Genomic DNA, 27,540 nt, shown 5'->3' with positions numbered 1-27,540 from the left:
AACTTATAGAGCTACTTTAATTTTATAATATAAGTAAATCCCAACTGATAAATATGTATTCACCATCTGTAGCACCCTTTAAGATGAGGAAAACATATAATTTTCCTAGTAAATTTGTGTTTGTTTCTCTGCATTTTTCTCACCCGTGATAAGCAATTGCGGTTCATTTCTTCATCTTTTTCTCTTATAGGGATCCTGTCATCTTCCTTATCTATGTTTGCTTCTTCTTTCTCCTCTTTTGTTACCTTCACTTCAACCTGCAAAACACATTATATCGATCAATTTATGTGTTCATCTATGCATTTTACTTTTCTAATCGTGATAACTTAAAAAAATCTAGTTGCTTTGCTCTATTTTTGTTTAGATTTAAGTATAACAATTGGATATGAGAATGCATTTGATAAAGATATAATCTTTTTAGATGTATTTTGAGGATTTTTAGGATATCGCATGTTTAAATATGTGTCAAACTTAAAACAAAATCAAAATACAGGAGAGCATAAATTTTGAAGAAAATAGAAAATATACTTTATATTGACGTATTGTAGGAATCAAATTGGAACTTCTATTATGGTTAGGGATGGATCGAAGGGGAAAGTTAGGTTGATCGTTCTCTAAATTTTCAAATTTTTCTATAATTTAGATTTTTTTTTTGTATTTTCTATTGATAATATGTATTTTCCCTTGAAATTTTATAAGTTTTCTTTTCTCTAAATTTAATAAATCCATCCCTAACATAAAATCATGTCTCCGTGGTATTAGTATCTCTCTCTCTCTCTCTCTCTCTCTATATATATATATATATGGAGTAATAATTTATATTTTTAAAGTATCACAACTCTCACTTTTATTCCTTTTTGGTCACTCAATTATTTTTTTCAGAATCATACTTAACATAACGTTTTTGTTTCATTTTGGCCATCTATTGTTAAAAAAGTAACAGAATTGCTGATGTGATATTTTAAAAAAAACGATGATGATGTAACATTATTTTATAATGATACACCAATATTATTTTTTAACGGTGGGTGACCAAAATGAAACTAAAATGTAACATTATGTATAATTTTGAAATAAAAATAGTTGGGTGACCCAAACAAAGAAAAGTGATAGTTGAGGTACTAGACATGTAGTTTACCCTTTAAAATATTTATGTATTATATTATATTTATATTATTTTACTGCCATAACTTATTAGTAATGTTTTTTAACCAATGATTGGTAATGTTTAAGTTCAACTATTGGTACAGGAAATGAGACTAGTGTCTCAAGCTCAATTATTAGGGCAGGAAAAGAGCGTAGCTAGGGGCATAACATCTAAGACTTATGGGGACATATCATTTATGATTTATGTTCCATAAAAGCCACACCAATTAAGACATTAGTCCCCTACCTAGGAAGGACACAACTCAATTATTTATGCAAGAAAATAGGCTAGTTGGGGCATAACATCTTAGACTTTAGTAAGATTAAGTACAATTGATAATAATTTAAATAATCAAATTGAATTCACTCTATTTGAATGATTTAACTATTATTATTTAAAAATTAAATTAAATATTATAACTAATATAATCAAATTTCATTAATTTTAAGTAATTTAAATATTTTTATAGAATATTTTTAACTTGACATTATTAACATAAAATAAAATATTTTTATGTTAAATATTAAGAAAAGCAAATTCAATTTAAAAGGTTTACGTTGATTTAAAATTATTGAATGGATGTTATTTTTTATTTAAACTTTAAGTCTCATTTGTTAATCTATACTCACCCAATGATACGTTAGAATGGTTGGTCTAAAAATTTAAAAAGTTGTAGTTAATTAACTCAAATATTTTAGTTTAAATACCTTTTTAAGTTCATGTTAACTTTGAAACTTAGCAAATCAATCATTCTTGAAATACAATAATTTACTTCATATACATTTTGAAGGTGAATAAATAATATAAAATATATAATCTTATATTATTTTTATAATTTGAATTTTTAAATACCAAGATTAAAATATTTATTTATTAAATAGAAATATTAAAATAAAATTCTAAATATAATACTACATAATTATTAAGGAAAAATATAGAATGGACGTAATACATTGAAAATCCACCACTAATTTTACAAGGTGAAATTCATAAACGGATGTTATAAAATAGGGACAATTATTATTTGACATTACAAAGGTGATGCGTCATGTTAAATTAAAAGAAAATATCTTATTAATTTTAATTAAAAATAATTTTTATTAAGTTCGTTAAATTGAAAAAAATAGATAAAATTAAGTTAAATATTAATTTATAATTTCATATTATAAATATTGAATTTATATCATATCAATTACTTTTAAGTTTTGATGTATTTTTTTTATTAAAGTGATACTATATTTTTAGGATGCATTGTTTTAAAATTATGTTTGTTTTAAAATTATGTTTAAACTTTTTAAACAAAATTTAAATGTATGAATCACATCGCTTAATAATTTGATAATTAAATTTTAGATCTAAAAAGTTATAAATTTTTTAATTTTACAAATACAACAATAAATAAATAAATATTAAATAATTTGATGAATTAAAATATTCACAAATTTTTTTTAATTTTATGTATTTACATTATTTTTTAAAAAAATACAAAATTTTAATTCTTTTTAAATTTATCAAATTAAAAATATTGAAAATGAAAGTTTAGTTATAATTAAAGTCAAATAATTTTTTTATTAATTTAAATGTTATGCATCCCTTTAATAATATTTAATGATTGATACCTATTTTTAATAAAATTTAAAATATGCCAAGAAGTATTAACACGAATGGTTGAGATTCAAAAATTTGAGCTTATAAGGTCAAGTTCGAATCTTACCAATGTCACTCTTAGTGGATAATTTGTAAATTCCTATGTAAATCCTAATTGGATTTTAGGTATGCTTTAACTTGTATTAGATAGCCACCCCTAATCTAAATTTTTTTATACAAAAAAATGTTTAAAGTATAATATATATTTTGTAACTTTTAAAAATCTACTGAAAATTATAATCATTTATAAATTTTATCTTATTTTATATTAATAATATATATTGATGCATGTAACCACTGATGAACATGAACGTGACAATCCACACTGCGCTCATCCAAACTCTTTATTGATTCTAACGGATATTTAATGATGTATTTTGTTTCAGCCGATAAGCTTATGTGCCACCGATAGGGATGTTCAAATTTTTGAACTAATTCGGTTAACCGATTAAATCGAATTAGTTCGGTTAATTCGGTCGATTACTAAATTAGTTCGGTCGATCACCGAATTAACCCTTAAATATTTATTAATATTTTTTTCATCTCATAATATGTTGTCCCCCACTTTCTTTAATTGCTCATCGGTTATCAAATTTTTTACCTTGATTTGTGTAAAGTATGGGGTTATGGGCACGAGATGGGTGGAGGCGTGAAGCATGACTCTGCATGAGCAATACACTACCCTCCACTCTCTCCTTTTCCAATTCTCTATTCAGGGTTTCCTTCAAACTGATACTACTTAATATATTCTTTTATATAATATATACATGCGGGCAAATATTTATTATATAATTCATCAAGTGTTTATATAAAATTACATATCTTTATGAGTGGATGAAGTACTTGTTTATATATATATATACTTCATTACTATTTAAAATTTTAAATGTAGGTTAAAAATGATAAAACCCATCATACCATGTTTAATAATACAAATTAATAAAATATGTATATTTTTTAATCATTTAATTTTGGTAATGAAACAATTTTTGTCCCGGTGTTTTTGTTTGCTTCTATATCTATCTTCATTTTGAAACTCTTTATTTTTACTCTCTCTTAGGAGAAATAGCCTTTTTGTTCATTCTTTGCTTGAATTACAGAGTAAAATCTTGGGAACTTTTATGTGTTTTGGTTTGAGTTTTTTATCAATTGCAAAACTCAGGTTTATGCCATCTCCGATCACAATTTTCTTGCCTTCTTCATCCACTTCATGTTCAAGAGGCTAAGTCCTACATAAAGGAGCTAGCTATCTTCCTGATTGTAGCATCAGAAAAATCAAGCATTTCACCTAGCAATAGTAGCTATCTTCATGCACCATTTATTTTGTAGAATTTCAAATTTGTTGGTTTGTTTGAACTAAATTGATAGATACAAATATCTTATTTTAATATAATGTTTGAATCGAATTAATTAGATATTATAAACTATTTTTTTAATTAAAAATATTAAATTCAAAAATTCTAAAAAATTTCGGTTAATTCAAAAATTAACCGAAATTTATTCGGTTCGGTTAATACTTTCATAAAAAAGTTCGGTTTGGTTAATGATTAAAAAAATTTTGATTAATTTAATTTAGAATATTTCAATTTAATTCGATTTTAACCGAATGAAGAACCTAACCACCGAGGATAAGGGACCAACTAAACTGTGCCCACTGATGAAGAGCATAGTGTAATCATATCTCAGGCAATCTAGCTGTCTTATCTTTGTCTTTAAAACATAAGCCACGCAACATGCTAAATGACTAGGCAAGCAGCTTCATCAACAAAAATTTTCAACTACTGCCTCACAGCTCGTTAAATGAAAGTGACGTGACCGGTTATATTTTAAAATCAATTTTTCAACATGTGCAGATAGGATTCATGACTTCAATTTGAAAAATGTTTTCATTTTGAAAAATTTTAAATTATTATATGTTTTAATCTTTATATTTTTATTGATAATTTAATTTCATTCCTCAAATTTTTATAAATTTAATTTTTTAAAATTTTAAAAATTTATTTCCATAACATAAAATATTCCGTTGAAACTGTTAGAAGCAAATTGACATGCATTCTATGCTTTTGAAAGTCTAATGCAAAGAACATGGATTGATTGAAGGATATTGGTTGCAGTCATATTTAAAAAAAAATTGTTGCCTTCTCAGTTTTAAAGTTTAGTTTTGACTAATTCAGATTAATCAGTGTCGCACACTTAGTTTTAGTGGATAAATCTTTCAATAGAGATTTTTAATATACGTAAAGACTAAAATTAGAGACATTGCTTAAGTAATATCAAACTGCTTACCACTTAAACTAATCCCTATTGGTAAATTTTTTAAATTTTTATATAATTTAAATATTTTTTTATAATTTTATTGATAATTTAATTTTATATCTTTAGAATTTTATAAATTTATACTCTTAGATTTTTAATATTATAATTTTTAAAATTTGTATATCTAACGTGAAATTATATAAGTGCATGTGTAAGCACAAAGAAAATCCACTCTCGAACTAGGCATTCTCTGTAGCGCGAAAAACAGTAAGTTTAATAGCATTAGACATGAAAGAACATACCTGCTCATGGGATTTTGTTTGTGTGTTAGATATTGGGGAATCTCCACTCTCGGGTTCTGATCGGTTCAATGCTCTCTCTACAATCGGAGGGGTTGAAACGGTGCTAGGACTACCAGAACTGGGATCCTGTGGATTACTTTGAGTTCCAGCCTCTCTAGTCAATCCCTCAGCTGTCGTTTCTGCGAACAAATGGTTATCTAAAACTTCAAGCCAATCTTCAATCAAGCAATTTCAACACTAGCAAAATGATTAGAAAAGCTAAAACCAATCGGTACATTAATGTTTAATCGGATTCATTAAATTCAAATCCTTTGGATTCAGATAGTGCTTCAATATACTCGATTAAGATGGGTTTTTAATTCACAGGTTAAAAGTAGTAATAATTCAAACTGAATATTAAAAAAAATTAAAATAAGTGCAATCAAGTTGGGTTGATTTTGATGTTGAGAAACCTGGAATAGGGAAGTGAGCAATGTCTTCCTGAAGTGTTCTTGAGGGGTAAACCAGAGGAGTAGAAACGGTGATTTTGTTTGTTAATTTGCGAAATGATCTTCCACTCAGTGTTTTTGCAGACAAACATTCCATTGGGAACTCTCCCGAAAGAGGATTGCAAATGTATTTCTCAGCTTCATTCCACTTGGAGTTTAAAGCAAACCCTTCCGGTGAGCATTCCAAGCTATTATACAATGACCGAGCCTGTAATGCTGCACAATAAGAAAACCAGTTAAGTCGGTTCTTAAATCGAGTACGAGAATGTAAGTTCCGAATGTAATTGGAGGGCTCTTGGATTATATCAAATCTCTATAGGCATATCGGAATATGGATCTGAGAGTTAAATCTATGTTACTTGAACTTTTATGTAAACTGAAATTATTCTTTATGCATATTCTAATATGTTCCATACATTGTTTCTCCACAAAAATATTTGAAGAACGATGATTTAGAAGTTACCTTTAAGAGCTGTAGTGAATGAATAAGTTGAAGGATCGAAGCCATCTGTAAAAGTGAATAAAAAAATGATGCGAAAGTTTCAGATTAAAATAATACTGAATTCAAAAATCAAAACCAAATTTCTCCATGAAAAATGAGCAAGAGATGTACCTTTGAATGACCACCCCGGAGACGACGTAGCGCTGGAAATGGTGAAGTTGGATCGGAACGAACTTGTAATTTCTCTAGAATTTCCGAGATATGAACCTGAATATCTTCTCGAAACAGTGTTTTCAGGGCGGATTCGAGCTTTAAGATCCCACTCTTTCAAACTAAACTCCGATTGTTCATCATTTCGCCGCGAAGAAAATTGTTCCACGGAGGACGCCATGAATGAAGCTACAATTTGAACCTGAAGGTTTTCAAATTTCAAAATCCGCCTGGAATTTAAAGCCTGGCCACCATGGATAGTAAAATATCAGAAATCCGAAATTATCTTGTGTTCCATTTCCTTAATGCATTGTTCGGGTTTTAATGCTAAATTTATTATACTCGGAGCAAATTTAAATTCAAATTAATCCTTGAATATTTGAATTCACTTTCATTTTCCGAAGGAAATCTCGACCTTTCTAGGATTTTTTTTTTTGTTAATCGATTTTAAACCCCTTTACAAATCAAATTTTATGTACTTATGCTCTAACTTCTTAGCTTTACTTTTTTTTTTCTACCCATATTTTAATGCTAAAATTATTATTCTCCGTCAATCAAATTTAATTTCAAATAATAATAACATTTGAATATTTCAATCTATTTTCATGGACTAGATTCATGATCTTCTCGTATGAATAACATACTCAAATATTTGCATCCAATTGCATGAATCAAGTGACCTCTATAGGAAAAAAATTATTGTTATTTCTTGAGTTTGAGCACTAGCGATGTCAGATGTATAAACTTTTAATGTCAAATAGTTGAGAGTTATATTTAAACAAATATTACTTTGTACTTACCCGGATTACTAAAAAAACATTTGCATCCCATTTTTATTTACGAATATAATTTGTACATTTTATTTTTCAAGTTAAAATAGTTTGAATACTTGGGATAACTTAATTCATGAGATGTAAAATTGTCTTTTGAAATAAGATCATATCATAATATAATATTATTTACCTTATATTACTTTTTGTGGCTTATTTGGTAGGCACAATTTGATTGAGGAAATATAAGTTATTCTTTTTCAAAAGCCTATTTGAGAGTTTTTTTTTTCTCTTTTTCCAAATATTTTTAGGGTAAAGTATATATAAATAGTCTCTAAACTTTTAGGGCACTTGCATTTTGATCACTTAACTTTTAAAATTTACAATATAATCATCAAAATTTTAATTATTTTTCAATAAGGTCTCTGTCGTTATTTCCAGTTTGTTTTTATCGATCGGAACTTAACTCTCGTGACCCCCTCTTCTTCTTCTTCTACTTATTCTTCTTCTTATTAAATCACCAACTTATACTCCTCCACCGAGACCACAGATGAGGTGATAAACAAAGTTCATGAAATAATCTATCTCCCACAACCAGCAATAATCCTTCAAACAACATTCATTAAATGGGCAAATAAAAGATATGGGAGACTGTCCCTCACTCTATTCCGTTGATTTTCCTATTCCAAACTTCTTAAATTTCATTTAGATTTTGTTCGATTCCCCCTTTCCCTTTTAGTATTAGCTATTTGGCCTTAAAATTTTCTCTAATCTAACAAAACTGAACTTTTATATGCAACTTCTTGATATATTTATCATTTCAAGATTTCATCTTTGGGTTTCCTTCAAAGTAGGAAACTTCTTGAGGGGTGAAAAACATTTGATATTCTTTTTTGCCCATTTTTTGTCTCTTTTAAATCCCCATTTTTTGAATGCCAAAATCTACCAAACCTAAAGATGGATCTGAAATTGATATAGATACATTCAAGATCCATACTTTTTAGCTCTTTCAGTCATATCTAACAAACCCCATTTCACTATTCCAGCAAATTTATTGCTTCCATGAAGAGTTCAGTTAGACCTCTTATAAGCATTTTGAAGTTTTTTGCATTGGCTGCAACATTGAGCTGTCGGCTTGGGTGGAGGAGCATATAAGTTGGGAGAAGAAGAGAGTTAATGAGAGTTAAGTGTCACGTCAGCAAAAACTAATAGAGGTAACGTCAGGGATTTTACTGAAAAATGAATTAAAAGATCGATTATTGTATTGCAAGTATCAAAAGTTGAATGGCCAAAATGCAAGCGCCCTAAAAATTTAAATACTATTTATATACTTTACCCATATATTTTTATTATGTTCTTTTTTCGATATGTGAGTATTCAATTAAGTCAAAATATCTTCAGAGGGTTAAACAGTTCTTCCAAAAATATGTTTCTTGACTAATATAAAAAGAAATATCATCGCATCCAATTGTCCTTTTAATTTCTCTTTTATTCTTAATTTTATTTTATTTTAGTCTCAATTCTTAATTGTTTATTTCCAGAATTAAGTTAAGAGAGTATCTCAAAGGCTGTACTGCAACTCCTTTCGAAACCCTAACTGAATCCTTCATCATATTCTTTCTTTTATTTGTATTTTTTGGTTCATGTCTTTCTGTTTTAATCATTTTAAAATTATTGGTTTTAATCTTTAAAATTTTAAAATATTCAAAAAGATTATTTGATTCGCATGCTATCAATTTTTTCATACTTCATTTTTTTCTCATAATTTAAATCAAATAAATATACATATAAATTATTTTCATATTATATTCATCTAATATAATCGTACCATAATCTAACATTACAGATTTTTCCGCAAATAAAAAATGAAAACCAACAATTAATTTGTTGTTTGAGATTTTTCTCCCTTTCGCTCTTCTTTCACAGCAATGAACTCTTGGTTGATAAATTTTGGACCTTTTTTTTTTCTTTTTGATTAGTAATTTTGGACACTTAAATGTGCAGGTTTAAGGTATAAATGTATTAAGAATTATTTGTTTATATTAATGGGTATACCAAAAAATTAAGAAAAGATAAAATGACAGGACATTTAGAATCTTGGTTTTTGATGATGAATAAAAGGAATCGAGGATTTGCAACTTGTTGTGCCACATACCAAAATTGATTGGCCAGTGATGCATGTGAATGTGAATGTGAATGTGAATGTGAATGTGAATGTGAATGTGAATGTGAATGTGAATGTGAATGTGCATGTGAATGTGCATGTGAATGTGAATGTGCATGTGAATGTGCATGTGCATGTGAATGTGCATGTGAATGTGCATGTGCTTGTCATTCATCACAAAGAAGAAATGGAAAGGCGTAGTTTTTCTTTGTAACGTAGGTTTCACCGAAAGGGAGAGGCCGTCTCTCCCACTAGTTTGTATCTCCCTTTCGTTTCATCTTTGAAAATGCCAGATTATACAAATATCTTTCCAAAAATGTTATGCAACCACATGGATATGTTGGATCAGGTCGTCTTTAACCTCAACCTCATCCTAATCATATTTTGTTATCAAGTGACACTAGTTGGAATCTTCATCATTCTCATTTTGGTTGCAACTTGCAGTTAACTGGATTCGGAAAACGAAGAATTTCACTCAAATTAACTTGTTGAAGATTATATAAATGTATAACTTAAACATGAATACATGAATTAGAAAATCGCCCCTTCAAATTTCAATCCTCAAATGTTGACACAAGTGACTAACCTTTAAAAGAAAGTAACACAGCAATGGAGTTTGATAAAGGATCGTAGACACTAGCTGCCATCTTTTTGTCACCTCATCTTGTCAAGGTGTAATTAATTGCATGGCGGCAAAGATGAAATGGACTGATGCAACGACCAAAGCTTCAGTTGAGGTTCTGATGTAAATGGTGTCTGCAGTAGTTACCAAGATTTGACCCCCTCGGCATCCGAGTCGATTCTGTATGTTACAGACAAGTAAATTATAGCTCGATAAAGCAAAAGAACTTTCAACCGTAAGCCACATTTTCACAATCAAACCCCTTAATTGGCTATGCATGCAGTAAGCTTCTCGCCATCTAGAGTTTATAGAAATATTTCAGTTTCAGCCACTTAATGGGATAAGACTCGACCAATTCGAACCTAATTGGTTCTTGAAACCAAACCATAGTTCCAACTTTCAAGTTCAACTTATGTTACTTGGACTCAAGTGTGAATACCCGATGCAGATGTGTTCAACATGGTTATATTCAATTATTTTTAAGTTTTCTATATAACTGGAGGACCTTATTATCCTAATCAAATATTCGTTGGACACAAGTCCCAAACCTACCATAAATACCATGTAGGAGCACAATCATAAATCGGTCTGCCCTACATAATTTCATATGTTAAATTAACCAATATTTATTATGATAAACTTTAACTTCATGTTATTATACATACCTTCAAGAGGTAGATGTCCTCGAAGTCTTATGCACAATAAGACACATGACAACTGCAGATCGTAACTTTAGACTCCTTTGTTCTCCAGATGTAAGATAGCCAACTAAAATTCAGGGAATGGCAATCTCAGAACCGATTAATAAACAGTTTGAAAAAGAGTTCACACGTACTCACTAAAAACACGCGTCTGGGAACAAATCGAGGGTATATAATCACCAAAACACAACCAGGAACAGAAATTACCAACAAAAAGATTCAACGAAATCGGTAGAAGGGCATCCAACTTCAAGATTATCTTGTACTAAAGAAAGCAAGACACTCACCGCACAAAAAGATATGGTTGCCAAACCACTTCAGGAGACCGTATACGCATACAAGCTTCCTGTTCAGTATAGGTAGGTAAATTCACGAACTTAGAAAACTGAATTATGCAAAGAGCAAAAACATGTTCATGCAAAACTGGGATCAAAGTGAAAAAGGAAAGGGGGACAGAGAGTGGGGCATATATGTGTAAGCAAAACTGTATATGTAATTATGCTCATAAGCTATCACACATATAGCTCCAAAACCAAATCATCTGACATTGACGAGATGAATTGCACATTCAATTAACTTTACAGTTTTCCGTGGAAAATATGAACAGAGATTATATAGGCCAACACTTCCAGTTAATTTCTAATTTCAAAGAGCATTTCTCACAGATAGAATATATGTTCCTCCAACTATTTTTGTGAAGTATCCGTTTCCAATGTTCTTGTTTGACAAATACCTCTAATGATCCTCCAAATAAATGGAAAAACGAAAAAAAAAATAACCATACCATGCCAGACAAATAGTTGTATCATACACACCCAAATCCATGTAACATAGGATAGAATACCCTTGAAAGAAGAAATGAGGGGTTACCTTGTCCAAGGATCAAAATACTGTTTGCAGCCGTAGGTATCATATCTTGGATCTTTTCGTTAGTAAAAATTGCTTGAACAACTAGCAAATAAAACAAGAAAAATAGTAAACCGTCTCTCCTAAATGTTAGGAGAAAAAAATCTCTAAAATTAAATTTTATCACACCCTATAAAGGGCAATGGGAACAAATCAATCACGCTCGCACACACGCTCACACATATATATCGGTAATAAAGTGATTGATGAATTAAGTTCTGAAGATCTCTGAACTATCACAAGCAAGAATAAAAAGTGTAAGGACCACACCATATAGGAAGCCAAACTATGTTAGAGAATATGAAAGTATTCTCCAAATATAGATAAATGTAGACCGTACAAATGAAAAATTAAATTAATTAAATCAGAGGATTTATAAACTTGAGATTCATATTGGCGGATTCCTCACTCTCTCTTTTATCAGTTTCATTTACAGCAGAGCTAATGTCCACCACGTGCATGGAGTGATGCCCATCTGATATCCAAACAGTTTGTCTTCCTACGAAATTAGAAAAAGTATCGTTTAGTGGCATAGATGTGATGTAAAGATCAACCATAAAACATTTCCCCTATGAAGCTACGGCCAAATGTCATAACGTTAACAAAGTTCCACAGAACTTCCTTTTACTGACCCATTTTATTTTTCTATTCCTTTTCATTAATACGAGTTGTTTATCATAGCATTTTACTTCTATGTTCCAACCCCAATCTCCCAGTAGCATTTAGTAAAGAACAAGGGAAAGGCTCCACCATCTACTTCGTTTCCTAGGTATCCAGAATAGTCCCCCATGCAATAATTCTGAATCGCATGCCTTTGTGGACCATGGAAGCATTTCTAATAAATGAAGCCTTTGGAAAGATTAAAAATGAAGTAGAGAAGCTTACTTGAGGAAACATCGGGAAAAACAGCCATTTTGTGCACCTTCATAACATGTGGCAATCGCCTCATGTAGCAGGTGGCATTTGATCCAAGAGCTGTGTCTGTTACATGCAAGATAAACAAATCTCCAGCAGTATCCAAGACCAAGAACCTCGTCGAGGACAATGGTTGAATTGAAATTGCCTTCAAGGAAATAGATGGCACATTCATAGATTTCAAGCCCTTAACCTCCTGCTCAAATGGCACAAACAACACTCCTAATTCGGCCAATTCTTGTCTGCATTTACCAGACCTCGGCTTCACTGTAAATCAAGATGCCAATCAAAGGAAAAAGGGAACCAACCTCAAAGTCAACTTTCTCAGTACTTTAAATATATATATATATATAAATAATTATAGCAAAAAGGAACAAATTATTAGCCAAGTACTTAGAATGTGTAAGTGTCGTATATTAATCTTTGTAGTTACTATAAATACAGTGAACAGTGTAGATATCACATCTACTAGTCTATTTAAAAAAAAAGAGAGAACATATATGAGAGCTCTTAATCAAGCATACTTTATACTTACCATCTCGATACATCATTAAGATTTGAACCAAATTGCAGCATCTTGCTTACAATGGTCAACATGTGCTTGGTTAAATAGATACAAAAGCAAGCTAGGGAAAATAATAAATTACACATATTTCAGCAGATGTAGTATGAGCCTATGCAAAGGATTTCCGAGTAAAGCCAACTAAGTGAAGTTACACTGTCCTGCCAAATTTTATCGCCAGAAGATTCAAGACAAATAGAACTTATTACTCAAATTTATAAGGTCCCATTAAATCCCGAATCAATTAACCAATATTTAATTTTTGTTTGATAAGGCTCAAGCTAGAATCATAAAATTGGCTATGCTCCTTGAACTAATAATCTAACTCATGTAACAAGAAATCGACAGCAGATAGTGTTCACATGTGCCAATTTTTAATTATATGATTTGGTGAATTCCTCCTGCATTATCAGGTATTTAAACCTCTTCTTATAAGATTGAAACTCAGAAATGTTTTTACACCCAGCACTCTTCAGAGTCCAGACCCTCCTTTATCTCCTGTAAACTATCTATAGATGACATCGCAAACGAAGCATTGATCTACTTAGCATTCAAAGTTCCTTCTTCTAAAGACCATGCATCCCAAAGACTTTAACATAAAATGCATTAAAAATATGGGTACAGGGTTGTCAAGGCCATGTGCAAGTGAAATGACACACAATGTGTATACATATGTATCATTGTATGTCTGCCTTTACACATATATGTATTAGTATATGTATGTATAAAATAAGCTTATGATACATAATTATGGTAATAAATTCTAAAGTGATTAATATAAGGATGCCACTATTCTGAATCAATTGAGCATTGTTGAAAGTAAAATTGCTAACAATTATAGAATAAACTACATAATCCATTATATCTTTCAGAAAACCAATTCATAAGCAAGAAAAGTAAAGCTTAAACACAGAACTAACCTGAAACAATAGGCTTTTCAATCTTTCCATCCAAATAGCCATTAGGAACAATATCTGAACAACTAGATCCACAATTGGAAACACCATTGTTAGCTCCACTTACACCATCTGAAAGACCGTAATTCTTCACTTTCTTGACCTTTTTCCCTTTCACCAATTCTCTTAAATTCCAAACTTTAACCCCGTTTTCCTCCCCTAAAACCAACCACTCAAATGAAATACCGATTGAAAAAACAGGCTTCAAACAATCAATCACAGCAAATTTCATGAGTTTAAAAGCGACCCCGTCAACAATTTCATCAATATCATCCACCAATTTAACCCCAAAGATCAAAACTTTGGAGCTTGAGACTGAATACAATGCGAAGAAATTAACAGACCCAGAAATCATGAGTTTCAAACCGTGACTGACATCAATCAAAACCCCAACTTTATCATCAAAATCAATACCCTTTTGCTTGGGAACAACAACTTTAGCCTTCTCAAAAGCCTTTCTACCATCATTCCTATAAAGAAAAAATCTAAGGAGAACCTTGGAACCACCTTTATAAGGACCTGCAACGATGAAAAGGACTCTGGGATCACGATTTTTTTGGGTTTTTTGGAGAAGGAAAGTGGAGGACGATGATGGAGAAGGAATAGTAAGGGAGTTTTTGTTGGAAGAGAAAGGCAAAGAAATAGAAGGAAAAAGGGAAAGAGAAGAATCAGAGTGGAGAAGGGCAAGGGAAAAAGAATGGGGTTCAAATAGGAGAGATGTTGGAGCTTTAGAAGAAGAAGGTGAGGAGAGAGGAGTTGGGAGATCGATCTTTGAAGCTTGGCAAACAACCATTGAGTTTTCTAACACCCGAAATTCGATCTTTCTTGTTGGTCTGTGAGTTTGGGTTTTTGGAATGAAAGAAAGGAAAGAAAGTCAACAAATTTATATGATGCAAAGGTTAGATTTTCGACTTCGGGCAAAAGTGTGGGGAAAAAGTTTAGAGCTTATATATATATATATATATAATAACAAAGGTAAGAGCTGTTTTTTTTTTTATCGTCTTGGTCCTAGGTAGGTTTAGAAAATCGGGTCATATATATATATATGATTATTGATATATAATTTATTAATTAATTAATCTAAATCTACAATTATACAAATTCTTTATAAAGTTAATTCTTTAAATTCAAATTTTTTCTTTTAAATGTTAGTACACTTTTAGTTAAAAGAATGTTAATATACTTAATTTTAATTATTTATTTTATTATTTTTATTATTAATAAATATATTTTATATTAATCTTAAGAGTTTAATTTAAATTAAAATAACATTATAAAATCAATTTTTAAATATTCATTAATAATATTATCATATTATACTTATTTAATTTTTAACAATAATATAATATTCAATAGAAATAAATTAAGTTAAAGTATATAAGCATAAAAAATATCTTATTTTATCTAAAAGTTCATTTTAATATCTATATTATAAAAAAATCATTGAGTGATGTTAATAATGAAAAAGAAATATTATTACTTTTTAAAAATTTAACTTCGGCTAGTTACGTCTGCAAAGTAAACTTTAATTTCTATATTATAAAAAAATCATTAAATGATCTTAATAATGAAAAAGGAATATTGTCCTTTTTTAAAAATTCAACTTCGACCAATTACGTCTGCAAAATGTGTATATCTTATCATAAATTAAGAAAATTTTAAACAAATAATACTTTATAATTATTTAAAACAGTTAAAAAATAACATACTAATCTAAAACTCATGTCATGTATTAATATAAAATATTAATATTATTATAGATAATTTTTGTTCACTCATTTTCAAAATTTAGATTTAAGAGCTATTTTGTCATTTTTAATATACTCAGTTTATCATTTTCGCCCTTATGATATTTTCATATTAATTTAGCTCTCGAAGTTATTCAATTGCAATATTCTAAACCCTAAAATCTTAAAACCTTAACTCTAACTTAAAACCCTAAACAATATCAAATATTTTAAACATTGATGCAATTAAAAAACTTCGAGGACTAAATTGATTCGAAAATACCTTAAGAGCGAAAACGATAAATTAAGTATACTTCAAAAAAAAAATAGCCTCAAGTCTAAAATGTATATTTAATAAATATTACTCATTTTAATCTCGATATACTTCAAAAACAATTAAACCATAAATAAATATCGGGGCATATTACTACTTAAAAAGTGACTTTATACTAATAATTTATTTTTTATTTTAAAAAAAATGTTCACATAATACATAAATAAGTAATAAGCACAAAATAAAACGGATTTAACTAAAGGAGAAAGCATAAAAGATCGATAAGTCATGGCCAGTAGCCATACAGGTCACCTCATTTTCTGCCAGATGGTCTCGTGGGTTCAAGAAAAATACAGTTTATGTTGTCCAATACCATGTGTATATCTTCAAATATTGGTTTCATGGAACAGGACACTTGTATTTCCCAATTAGAAGAAAATCTTATGAACAAAATTATTTGTGCTCCATATGCTGCAGAGTAACTTTAGTAGATGACATGCTTGTTCCTTGCACCGGATTGCACATCCATTAAATGTTTTGTCCTGAGCTTGTCTTAAAGTCCAATACACCAGCAAATGCCATGCCATAGAGTCCTCACAACGGTATAGTAAAGATATTATTGTTTCATATTAAATAAATATTTGTTGTACCTCCTTCATCTCTCTTTTGCAAATCACACATATGCTGTCATTCCTCGAACTTTTCGGAACTCCATATCCTCTGAGCAACTACTATCCCTTGACATGATCACTAAAAAAACCACGTGATCTGTCAGACAATCAATTCTATTCACCCTACCAACTTGTAATAGCTATCATCATTTTAGGCCTGACACCAACACTAATGATCTGTATATAGCCACCAATATAAGGCTGGAAGGACTCTCTCTATCTCTCTAGAAGCTTCTATCAAGGTTCATCATCTCCTTGAGCTCATCTACTCTCTACCTCCTATACATAACCATCGATTACAACTCTCTGTCCAAACCAAAATTGGTGAATCGCCAAACACAACGGCAACCCCATTTCTCAAATCATCAGTATCCAAAATAAAAAAAAAAGGGAACCAAACAATATAGTTTCTATCATAAAGGGATATCACTGTATGATAAAAACTCAAGTTTACACATCCTAAGATAAAAAATAATAATTCTCCTTCTTCACTAAGCTAAATTTCAAGCAAATATCCCAAAATTTGTCATTATAAGAATCTAGAAGCAACTTTTCCCTCAAACATGTTCATTTTCTTAGAAATAAAAAACACAATATGAAGGGCAATTAGTAGAAGTACTAAGTTGTACCCAGGCAAATTCATGTTTGTAACCTACACCTTCACAAGAGGTTTCATATGTATATACCGCGATCGTTGCCCAGTCAAGAGAATCCGCATCATTCTTCACATCAAAGTAATAAAGCAACTGAGGCAATATCTGAACAACAAATATGCAAAGAACTTGTATTAGAAATTTCCTTTTTCAAGCGAACATAGAGATCTTTAAAGATTGTAGTGGAGTATTGATGTTTTTTCGCTTGTTTTTGATAGATAATTGGCTTCCACGAGGGTAAGATTACCAAGTACCTGAAATTCGAAACATAGGCGACCACCACAATAGTTGCGTAAGGGAATATCAGCATTGGAAAGTCGACCACCTAAGATGGGCCACAGTGGTTTAGAACCAGCGCTCCTAGAATATCTGTTATTGTTAAAACAAACATGAGCAACATAAGAAATCAAGTAATTAAAAAAAGAACAAAGGAACGACTTTAAAGAAAAAGCATAAAATCACTATTGGAATAAACTCCACCCTAGTAACAAGTGGATATGTAATTCTAAATGCGATATCTTCATTTTTTTCAGTTATTTCTTTGGATGAATTTTTTTTATGGATTAAGTATAACTTTTGAATGAGCTGTAATTTGTTGCTTAAATAGGGTGATTTAAAAACAGCTTTGTATCTATATCTGTAGAATTCAGAGTAATTCTCTGTAATTTCTTATTCTTTTCAATATGACATATTACATATTTATATACAAAATATCTCTCTAAAGTAGGAAACTCTAAGAAAGGAAAAATAATAATCCTAGGATATGATCCCTTAAAATAAGGGATTGTAGAAATCTATTTACAAAATCATATCTCTATAGGAATGGTAACAAATCATATCTCTATAGGAATGGTAACAAATCATCTCTATAATTCCTACACTCCCCCTCAAGCTGGAGAATATACATTGTATAATCCCAGCTTGAATAGAAATTTATTGAAAACAAGCTTTGGCAAAGCCTTAGTAAGAATGTCTGCAACTTGTTCTTCTGAAGGAATGTATGAAAGTGTGGTTGTCTTTTTGTTAACTTGATCAGCAATAAAATGCCTATCAATCTCAACATGCTTTGTCCGATCATGTTGAACTGGGTTCTTGGCAATTTGAATAGCAGATTGATTATCACACAAAACTTCAAAGTGATCCTCTTGATTAGTGACAAGTTCTTTCAGTAGTTTAAGTAGCCAAATTCCTTCGCATATTCCCAATGCTAGTGCTCTAAATTCAGCTTCAGCACTACTTCTTGAAACGACAGATTGTTTCTTACTTCTCCAAGTTGTAAGGTTTTCCCAAACAAAGGTGCAGTAGCCACTAGTGGATCTCCTTTCAGTAAGGTCTCCGGCCCAACTAGAATCTGTAAAGATCTTAACAGTTCTGTCTTCTGTCTTCTTAAACATTAAACCGTGTTCTGGAGTTTTCTTCAAGTACTTGAGAATTCTATTTGCTGCTGCCATATGCTCTTCAGTAGGATTAGTCATGTGTCGACTTATCACATTTACAGGAAATGCTATATCTGGCCTTGTCAAGGATAAATAAATTAGTTTCCCAACTAATCTTTGAAATTTCTCTTTGTCTACCAAGGACCCATCTTCTTTGTTAAATTTCAAGCTTGCATCCATTGGTATATCAATCGGATTACAACCAAGAAAACCAGTTTCTTTGAGTAAATCAAGTACATATTTTCTTTGGTTGATCACAAGTCCTTCTTTTGACCTTGCCACCGCCATTCCTAGGAAATACCTTAGCTTTCCCAAGTCCTTGGTTTCGAATTCTTTATTTAACAACTTCTTCAAATTGCAAATCTCTTCTTCATCATCTCTGGTAAGAATTATGTCGTCCACGTACACAATAAGGATAGCTTTCTTATTTGTAGAAGTTACCTTGATGAAAAGAGTGTGATCGGTGAGGGATTGCTTGTAGCCGTTTTTTAGGATGACTTTAGTGAACCTCTCGAACCAAGCTCTGGGTGATTGTTTTAACCCGTATAGAGACTTGTTGAGCTTGCACACCTTGTTACTTCCTTCAACAGACTTTAAGCCAGGTGGCAACTTCATATAAACTTATTCTTCTAGCTTGCCATTAAGAAAAGTATTTTTTACATCAAGTTTGTGTAATTTCCAATCGCAATTTACAGCCAAACTTAAGAGTACTCGAACAGTATTCAGCTTCGCCACAGGTGCAAAAGTTTCTGTGAAATCTATCCCATATGTTTGTGTAAAGCCTCTGGCCACTAGTCTCGCTTTGTATTGTTGGATGCTACCATTTGAGTTATACTTTACAATAAAGATCCATTTACATCCAACAATCTTTTTTCCTTGAGGAAGGTCCGTAACAGTCTATGTAGCATTTTTCTCCAGTGCACAAATTTCCTCTTCAACAACCCTTCTCCATTTTGAATCCTTTAGAGCTTCAGCTATGCTTGTGGGAACCTGTTCTTTATCCAAGTTTGATGTAAATGCTTGAAAAGATGACATCAATGAATTATAACCAGCAAATTTTTCAATAGGATGCTTGGTGCATTGTCTAACCCCTTTTCTAATAGCAATAGGGAAGTCATCTAGAATAGGGGAAGTGGATTTACTGATTTCTTCTTCTATTTCGGCAGCTGGACCCAAATCCAATTCTCGGCAAGCATCAGATTGCAAAACAACCTCAGGAATATGTTTTATTTTCCTTGTATAGAAACGAAGCTGTTTGATTGGTGTTGTTTGTGGAATATTTTGAATGGGAGTAGGTGTATTTTCAGGAAGGGTATTTAAAGTGGGTATGGGTGAAGTAGTGATAGGTATTACCGGTTGATCAATGGGAGTAGTTAGAGGTGACAAATCTGTAGGTAAGGACAAAATTGGTGGCAATTCTGAAGGTTGAGAATGAAGAGTAGGAAGAGATACCTGATGTGGCTGAAAATCCTTCCATGTCCCCCCCTGAATTTCAGCCTGAGTGAAATAGGGATCCTGTTCATAAAATGTTATATCCATAGTGGTAAAAAATCGTTTTGAATGAGGATGATAACATTTATAACTCTTCTTAAGTGAAGAATACCCAACCAGTACTCACTTTAATGATTTAGGATCTAACTTGGACTTATTAGGAGCAATGTTTTGGATAAAAACAGTACAACCAAATATTTTAAGTGGAAGAATGGAGGAGATAGGTTTAAAATGGGGAAAGTATTGCAGAAATATAGATTGAGGTGTTTGAAATTGTAAAACCTTACTAGGCATTCGATTGATTAAATATGTGACAGTTAATAAGGCTTCCCCCCACAAATATTTTAGAACATTGGTGGTAAATAGAAGAGAACGAGTAACTTCAAGGAGGTGTCTATTTTTTCTTTCAGCAATACCGTTTTGTTGTGGGGTGTCAACACAAGAACTAATCTAAACTATGCCCTTTTCCCTGAAAAACGCACCCAAAGACTTAGCAAAAAATTCACTGCCATTATCATATTTAAATAACTGAATTTTAGACCCAAATTGAGTGAGAACCATGTTATAAAATTGGGTAAAAACACCTGCAGTTTCAGATTTATCTTTTAGCAAATAAGTCCAAGTTATCCTACTGTGATCATCAATGAAAGTGATAAACCACTTACAATTATCAGCATTCTTCACCCAAGAAGGACCCCAAATATCACTGTGGATCATAGCAAAAGGGTGAAAAGGCTTATATGTAGAAGGAGAATAAGTTGATTTAATATGTTTGGCAAGAGAGCAAACTTTGCAAGAAAAAGAATTTGGCCTTTTATGAATGAATAGAGCAGGAAAAACTTTTGCAAGATAGTGAAAACTAGGATGACCTAAATGATAGTGCCATAATCAACTTTTTCTAAAGCGGTGAAAGATTTCGAGATTTCGGTTTTAGTAGAGGCATGAAGAATGTAGAGACCATTCTGCAAGCTGGCCTTACCAATCATCTTCTTCGAGTTCAGTGCCTGCAAAGTACAATCAATATCATTAAAAATTGCAGAGCAGTGCTAGTCGGTGGAAAGTTTACTAACGGAAACGAGATTGACAGCCAGATTTGGTACGAAGAGGACATTTTTAAGTACAATCTGGTCATTGAGAATAACAGTGCCATGTCCTTCTATTTTGCACAAAGAACCATCAGCCGTTTTGACAGCTTTACCAAAGTTTGAAAAAAAATTGAAAAACAAATCTTTATTACCAGTCATATGATCCGTAGCACCAGAATCAAGGATCCAGTTAGGGGACAACTGGGAGGAGAAAAAAATTGTAGCATGAGGTTTACCTTCTGGTTCTTTCATAACCAGATTATCTTCTGATTGAGCAGCAGAACCAGAAAAATTTTATGGATTTGAAGTGATCTCCGGAGTAGGAGAAGAAGTTGTGGACATCATCTAGATTGGAAAGAAACCGTAACCTAAGCTGATACCATGTAGAATTCAGAGTAATTCTCTGTAATTTCTTATTCTTTTCAATATGACAGATTACATATTTATATACAAAATATCTCTCTAAAGTAGGAAACACTAAGAAAGGAAAAATAATAATCCCAGGATATGATCCCTTAAAATAAGGGATTGTAGAAATCTATTTACAAAATCATATCTCTATAGGAATGGTAACAAATCATATCTCTATAGGAATGATAACAAATCATCTCTATAATTCCTACACTCCCCCTCAAGCTGGAGAATATACATTGTATAATCCCAGCTTGAATAGGAATTTATTGAAAACGGTCTTACACAATTGTTGGACACAGATGCTTCAACAAAAATGAAGAATCGGAGCAACAAAGATGCCATCCTCCATATTAAGGAAATGTAACCAGTGTACGGTGCTTTATGGTTTATACAAACTAAGCATGGAACCTTGGCAGATTCTTGGCAGAGCAGCAGGAAGGTTTGTCCAGCTCCTATTGTTTGGTATCCTCCGCCGAGGGTTTTTTTTTTAAAAGTTAACGTAGATGGTGTGATGAACAAGGATTGGTCAAGAGGTGGTATTGGAGGTCTACTTCGTAATTCAGAAGGCTTGGTTATGGGCATCTTCTCGGAGCAAGTAGGGTCCGGTCCTCCTATTTTGGCAGAGTTGCTGGTAGTTAAGGCGGGGTTGAGTTTATTCTTTGAATCGGGATGGTGCTCTAAGGGAAGATTGATTGTGGAAAGTGACTCTGTTAATGCTCTAGAATGGTTAAAAAACCTTGATGCTTTTCCTGGCCTTTTTGCTGCTTTAGTGAAGGAAATTGTTGCAATCGTTTTAGAGAGGAGCGTAATAGTTAAACACATTCAAAGATGTGCAAACTGGGAGGCGGATGAATTAGCAAAGCTAGGAATTGGATAGTTGTTTCTGTTGTATCCTAGGTTCTGGTTGCGCTATCTTTTTATAGGCTCGATTGTTGTTTTAGCCTGGACAGGATTTTTGTATCTTTTGTATTTTCTGTTAGAGTTTTAATAAAATTGAGGTACTTTTTTTCTCCTTCCAATGTTCATTGAGATACCTTCTTGTATTTCAATGGATATGAAGGGGGTTTTTAATAAGGCCTCCCTTTCTTATAAAAAAAAAAAAACAAAGCATGGCATTCACAACTTATGAGTAATCGCTGGAGTTGGGATAGCTTCTCCTAAACCTACCGTGTACATTAAGTCAAAAAATGTGTTCAAGTTCTCACCTCAAAACTTGTTCAGGAGCCTTGGCTATCCGCTGTTGGAAGGAAGCCCAACTCTTTTTGTCACCATCTCCCTATGCAACAAAGGAAGCAAGCATTAAGAGACTTGAAACAAGAATTCATAGACATGCCACAGCACCAGCCAACAGTACAGGGATCAATACCTCGAAATTATCCATAAGTGACTTCATTGTGTCATCATCCCTGTCCCTGGGTATCAATGAATTATTCACATGTCCCTCGTCTCCAGACATCTCTGTATCAAATTCACTTTCGTGTTCGTTTTGAATCTCATACTCCGTCCATAAGCTCTTGCTCGCAACTGTTTCAAATGCAAAATTTTAGCCAGATAGAATCCAGAAAGATCCTCAACTTAAATTTGTTTAGACCATTCAGTACAAATACATGTTCATTCTTAAAAGTTATCCCAGAAGAAAATGGCAGAAGCCTTGGTCGTTAACATGCCAATTGCCAATTTATGTGCATAACTGATTCCTAATCAATATCCCAGGGGTAATATCAATTAATACTTGCCCTTTTGGGCTTTAATTTGTGCAATTCCACCATGACGGCCATTGGAATCAGATGACAGATGTGAGACACTCAGCTGTTGACATTCAAGTTTATGACCTGAGCGCCAGTGCATGACCTGAAATGTAAGAAAACAGAAAAGGTAGGTAAATAGACTTTTGACAAGTGAAAATAAATATTATTTGACAACCGCAAATACCTGGTGCTTTTGTGAGCAATATCTTGCTACTTTGCAAGTACTGCAGAACTTATCTCCTTTCCAGGTGCCACACCGGTTACACAGTGGAGCTGCAACAAGAATACAAGGGGATAAAATGTGAGTTGTAAATAAGATAAGGTTGTTAGAGTTTGTTATTTCCTGTAGATAAATCTAATTAGTTTACATTATCCTTAGTTTAAATTATCCTTAAGCCAATATTTAATGACATATATAAACAGAAGAGTTTGTTATTTCCAGTAGATAAATCTAATTAGTTTAAATTATCCTTATCCTTAATTTAAATTATCCTTAAGCCAATATTTAATGACGTATATAAAAATAAGAAAACGTGAAATCAACAGCAGTGGTATGGAACTCACAGCAGTAGCATAGTGTATTATGGATACACTCGAGAATTGCTATTCTCAGAATGGAAAACACTTTGTTATTTCACTTTTTTTTTTAAGTAATACTATGGGTCATAAGAAACTTTGCATCGAAAATTTAGTAAGTTTCCATCTTTTAATCACTTCTCAAATCTATTCATAATTTCAAATCAAGCGATCTGCAAAGAAAAACTTGCAGAACAAAACTCAAGTTTCACATCATATACATGATATTGGTGTGAATGATGAAGAAGAGATGGTGAAATAATGAAAAGAAATCAATATGTTGAATTAATCAATCGATGAATCGACCAAGAGGGGTGAATTAACAATAAAAATTTTGGTGGAAGCTTTTGTAGAAAATTGAAAATATTTGCACAACGATTTAAAGTGATTCGACTTTCTTAACCAAAGTCTACGTCCACTACCTTAGCTATCTACACTAAGGATTTTCCACAAATTAACTAATTTGTCTTTCTTTTGAGGACAAAGAGTAACCTTACAACTCTCTCAAAAATTATACCCAAAATTCTTGAGAACACTCTCTCCCAAAGAGAAACTTACAAATTTCGCAAACTTACAGAAAAACCTCTCAAGGCAAGATGTTTGCACAATTATAGAACAAAAAAAAAATCAAGAATGAATACAATTAAGCACAAATGGTGTTCTTGTAAGCAAAATGAACATTGGATGGAAAATAGGTTTGAAAATGCTCAAACAATAAGTTTAATGTTTTCTCTTTAATTCTCTCTCGATTCTTGTTTCTTGTTCTTGATCAATGCTCCTAAGCTTATTTAAATACACCTTGGATCACTTCTGAACGTTGGAGATCATTGGTGAAGTCAATAGAGTCGTAATGGTGTGAATACCATTTAAAAAATATGTTGGGAGCGTAGGTGTATGGGTACACTATCAGAGTGTATCGGTACACTCAGTGTAAAATTCAAATATTTCGACCGTTAGTTAACTTAGTGTATCGGTACATCCCAGGTGTATCAGTAGACTAATTACATTCGATGTTTCTCGGAGCCAGGAGTGTATTAATACATTAGTTGTGTACCGGTACACTAATTACATTCGAAATATGTGGTGTATCGGTACATACAGAAGTGTATCGGTAAATCCCTTTGTAAAAATTATTTTTGGCCCGATTAAGGTTTAAAATACTTTGTAAAAATTGTTTCAAAAATATTTTAAGATAAAAACACAATTTTACACTTAAGTAAGGATTAAAATTGACATTTAAAAGCTTGGAGTAATATTTTTGATATTCGAATAATTTACTCGAATATTAATTTTGAAATCGAATATAAAATCTTAAAATTTAATAGTACATTATTTGTTATATCGAAACATCAAAATGTTTTCAACACAAGAGAAGAGAGGAAACAAGTTTGTTTGATGAAAATGAAAATGAGGAAATTGAGAATGAATTAAACAACTATATTCAAAGTGCTGATAGTTTCCCTCTGCTATCGTTCCATTGATGGACAAACTAAATTTGAAATATTTCAAATGTAAGGGAAGTCCTTCCTACTTCTATTTCCACCTAAAGAATGAAAATAAATGCACTTGCCTTTCCATCTATTTATTTTTTGTTACAACTTACAACTTCCCCAATTACGCTGCCTAGGACAATTCAAACCAAAAGTTGATAACTTAAAGCAAAACTCACCTTTGTAATCAAGCACACAACGAATGATAAGATTATACCAACTTAGTTATATTCTCATACGTATATGTATTATACCAAAATATCCAAATTTTTTCATTATATTTGAGATATATTTCACAACTCAACAGTAAAATTAAGAATCCAAAGCTACCTCCAGGGGTTAAAGGTTTGTCAGTCACATTGTCTTCAGAGGGTTTACTTGAATAATAAGGATTAGCATGAGCCAATTGGCAACAGAAAACCTTCACACTTGAGAAAAAAAATACATAATCAACAAGAGAAAGCACATTGAAAATACTAACATGGAAATGGAAAAAAAAAAAACCAAGAGCAAGACAGATATTAGATAATATACCTCCTTGATTGCTTATCCGGATGACGCTTCCATTGTTCATGTTGATCTCGGAGAAGACATTTCATGGACAGACACATGAATACAAATAATGTTCGATGAAATGTGAGTCTTTTTCAACTAACGGAGCATAAACCTAGGAATTCAACCAATGTGAGAATTAGCACAATGAGCTTACTTCTGCCCCTTCACCTATCAATCATGTGGTTAACTCAAATCAAAGAGAAAAACTCCCGAGTAAATGAGTCAAACTATAACTATCAAAATAGTTTCAGCATTTCAAATTTCAAGCAACGAATCAAGCAGAGTGACTCAGAAGGGTAATCAAGCACTCGTATTTTTCTAATACAACAAAAATATAAAACAAAATACTACATTTATTGGAATTGATTAGGGTTTAAAGTATAACTCGAGTCAGAAATATATTACAAAAAAACCACAAAAAGGTACCTTTAGTAGAAATTGTAGAGGTTCTCCACATATATCACAAACACAAGACATTCCTGAAGGTAAATTATCTGGGTCCAACCAAGCCTACAGAGAAAACAATATCATAAAAATTCCAAAAATATACATGCTTTTACTACTCAAGTAGCTAAGCAAACAAAAAAAAAGTTTACTGGGACGCCTCCAGCTTTGCTTGGAAACTGCTAACGGAGAAGTGACCAGCTATGTTCAGGCTTTTCTACGAACCCAAGAATTACAGCTTCCTCTTCTTCTTCTTCATCGTCTTCGTCTTCGTCTTCTTCATCATCATCTTCATCTACTGAGATGCCTTCTTCATTGTCGTCTTCATCAAGACTAGTAATCCGGAGGCCCTTGAGCTCGTCCACGGAATCTCCCTTGCCATTGATATCCATCTCTGTTCCGATTTATGAATAAAATCGTTAAGAGAATAAAACTGTATCAAAACTGATAAGCTTTTAATCTGTACAGATGCAGCAGAGATAATAGAACTGAAGAATCAGCTGCGGCGATGGACTGGTGCAAGTGTATTCAGCTGGCGCGTGGCGTCAGTGGCGGCGGAGGAGGTTAAAACTTCAAAACCAAATTATCAGTTTCAATGCCCTAAAAGTTATGGGTTAAAATTTGGTAGCCCAGCCAATGTCTTAATGATTAAAGTTAAACAGACATAGAGAAGCCCAAATATATAAATAATCATATTAATTGGTTTTATTTGTTTTTGACCCCTATATTTGTGTTTTTCTATTTGTATATGTTCAAAAAGGAAAAAAATAGCAGAACGCTCCCTACTACCAAATTATTTAGAGATTTGTGATTAAATCTACAGTATAACACAAAGCCACGTGGTGGCGACTGATTTACAAAGCTTTGTAAAGTGTTAGGACTATAGTG

General features: G+C 31.9%; 2 protein-coding genes and 1 pseudogene across 4 annotated transcripts; all 3 read right to left on the bottom strand.

The window, feature by feature from the left end:
* Window positions 1-26: 26 nt before the first annotated feature.
* Window positions 27-6,731, bottom strand: LOC120139180. Its single transcript, XM_039154489.1, has 5 exons — window positions 6,454-6,731; window positions 6,304-6,348; window positions 5,805-6,056; window positions 5,353-5,531; window positions 27-257 (listed from the first exon to the last, which is right to left on the bottom strand). The coding sequence occupies exons 1-5, from the start codon at window positions 6,671-6,673 to the stop codon at window positions 60-62; spliced, it is 894 nt and encodes a 297-aa protein (XP_039010420.1). The 5' UTR covers window positions 6,674-6,731; the 3' UTR covers window positions 27-59.
* Window positions 3,986-14,983, bottom strand: LOC120139178. Of its 3 annotated transcripts, none has more exons than XM_039154486.1 (7): window positions 14,053-14,979; window positions 12,541-12,837; window positions 12,065-12,154; window positions 11,620-11,700; window positions 11,037-11,095; window positions 10,714-10,816; window positions 9,973-10,228 (listed from the first exon to the last, which is right to left on the bottom strand). In XM_039154486.1, the coding sequence occupies exons 1-5, from the start codon at window positions 14,879-14,881 to the stop codon at window positions 11,067-11,069; spliced, it is 1,326 nt and encodes a 441-aa protein (XP_039010417.1). In that variant the 5' UTR covers window positions 14,882-14,979; the 3' UTR covers window positions 9,973-10,228; window positions 10,714-10,816; window positions 11,037-11,066. The 3 variants fall into 3 exon arrangements, with proteins under 3 accessions (XP_039010418.1, XP_039010417.1, XP_039010416.1); XM_039154485.1 differs by having other exon boundaries at window positions 10,714-10,957; window positions 11,038-11,095; XM_039154487.1 differs by lacking the exons at window positions 9,973-10,228; window positions 10,714-10,816; window positions 11,037-11,095; window positions 11,620-11,700; window positions 12,065-12,154 and adding exons at window positions 3,986-4,000; window positions 7,760-7,764 and having other exon boundaries at window positions 12,478-12,837; window positions 14,053-14,983.
* A 2,163-nt stretch (window positions 14,984-17,146) lies between these two features.
* Window positions 17,147-27,242, bottom strand: LOC120139179 (annotated as a pseudogene).
* Window positions 27,243-27,540: the final 298 nt, after the last annotated feature.

Source organism: Hibiscus syriacus, unplaced genomic scaffold, assembly GCF_006381635.1.
Source record: "Hibiscus syriacus cultivar Baekdansim isolate YM2019G1 unplaced genomic scaffold, ASM638163v2 tig00110729_pilon, whole genome shotgun sequence".
Lineage (NCBI taxonomy): Eukaryota > Viridiplantae > Streptophyta > Magnoliopsida > Malvales > Malvaceae > Hibiscus > Hibiscus syriacus.
Note: the sequence above shows the minus strand (reverse complement) of the source record. Positions and strands in the feature narration are given on the sequence as shown.

Excerpts from the sequence above, each read along its gene's own strand:
- LOC120139180 (XM_039154489.1), bottom strand. The coding sequence starts at position 6,673 with ATGGCGTCCTCCGTGGAACAATTTTCTTCGCGGCGAAATGATGAACAA. Across the intron at positions 5,532-5,804 it reads TGCTCACTTCCCTATTCCAG|AAACGACAGCTGAGGGATTG; the intron begins GTTTCTCAACAT and ends ATTTGTTCGCAG. Across the intron at positions 258-5,352 it reads AAACAAAATCCCATGAGCAG|GTTGAAGTGAAGGTAACAAA; the intron begins GTATGTTCTTTC and ends TGTGTTTTGCAG.
- LOC120139178 (XM_039154486.1), bottom strand. The coding sequence starts at position 14,881 with ATGGTTGTTTGCCAAGCTTCAAAGATCGATCTCCCAACTCCTCTCTCC. Across the intron at positions 12,155-12,540 it reads TTTTCCCGATGTTTCCTCAA|GAAGACAAACTGTTTGGATA; the intron begins GTAAGCTTCTCT and ends CTAATTTCGTAG. Across the intron at positions 11,701-12,064 it reads TGAAACTGATAAAAGAGAGA|TTGTTCAAGCAATTTTTACT; the intron begins GTGAGGAATCCG and ends TTTATTTGCTAG.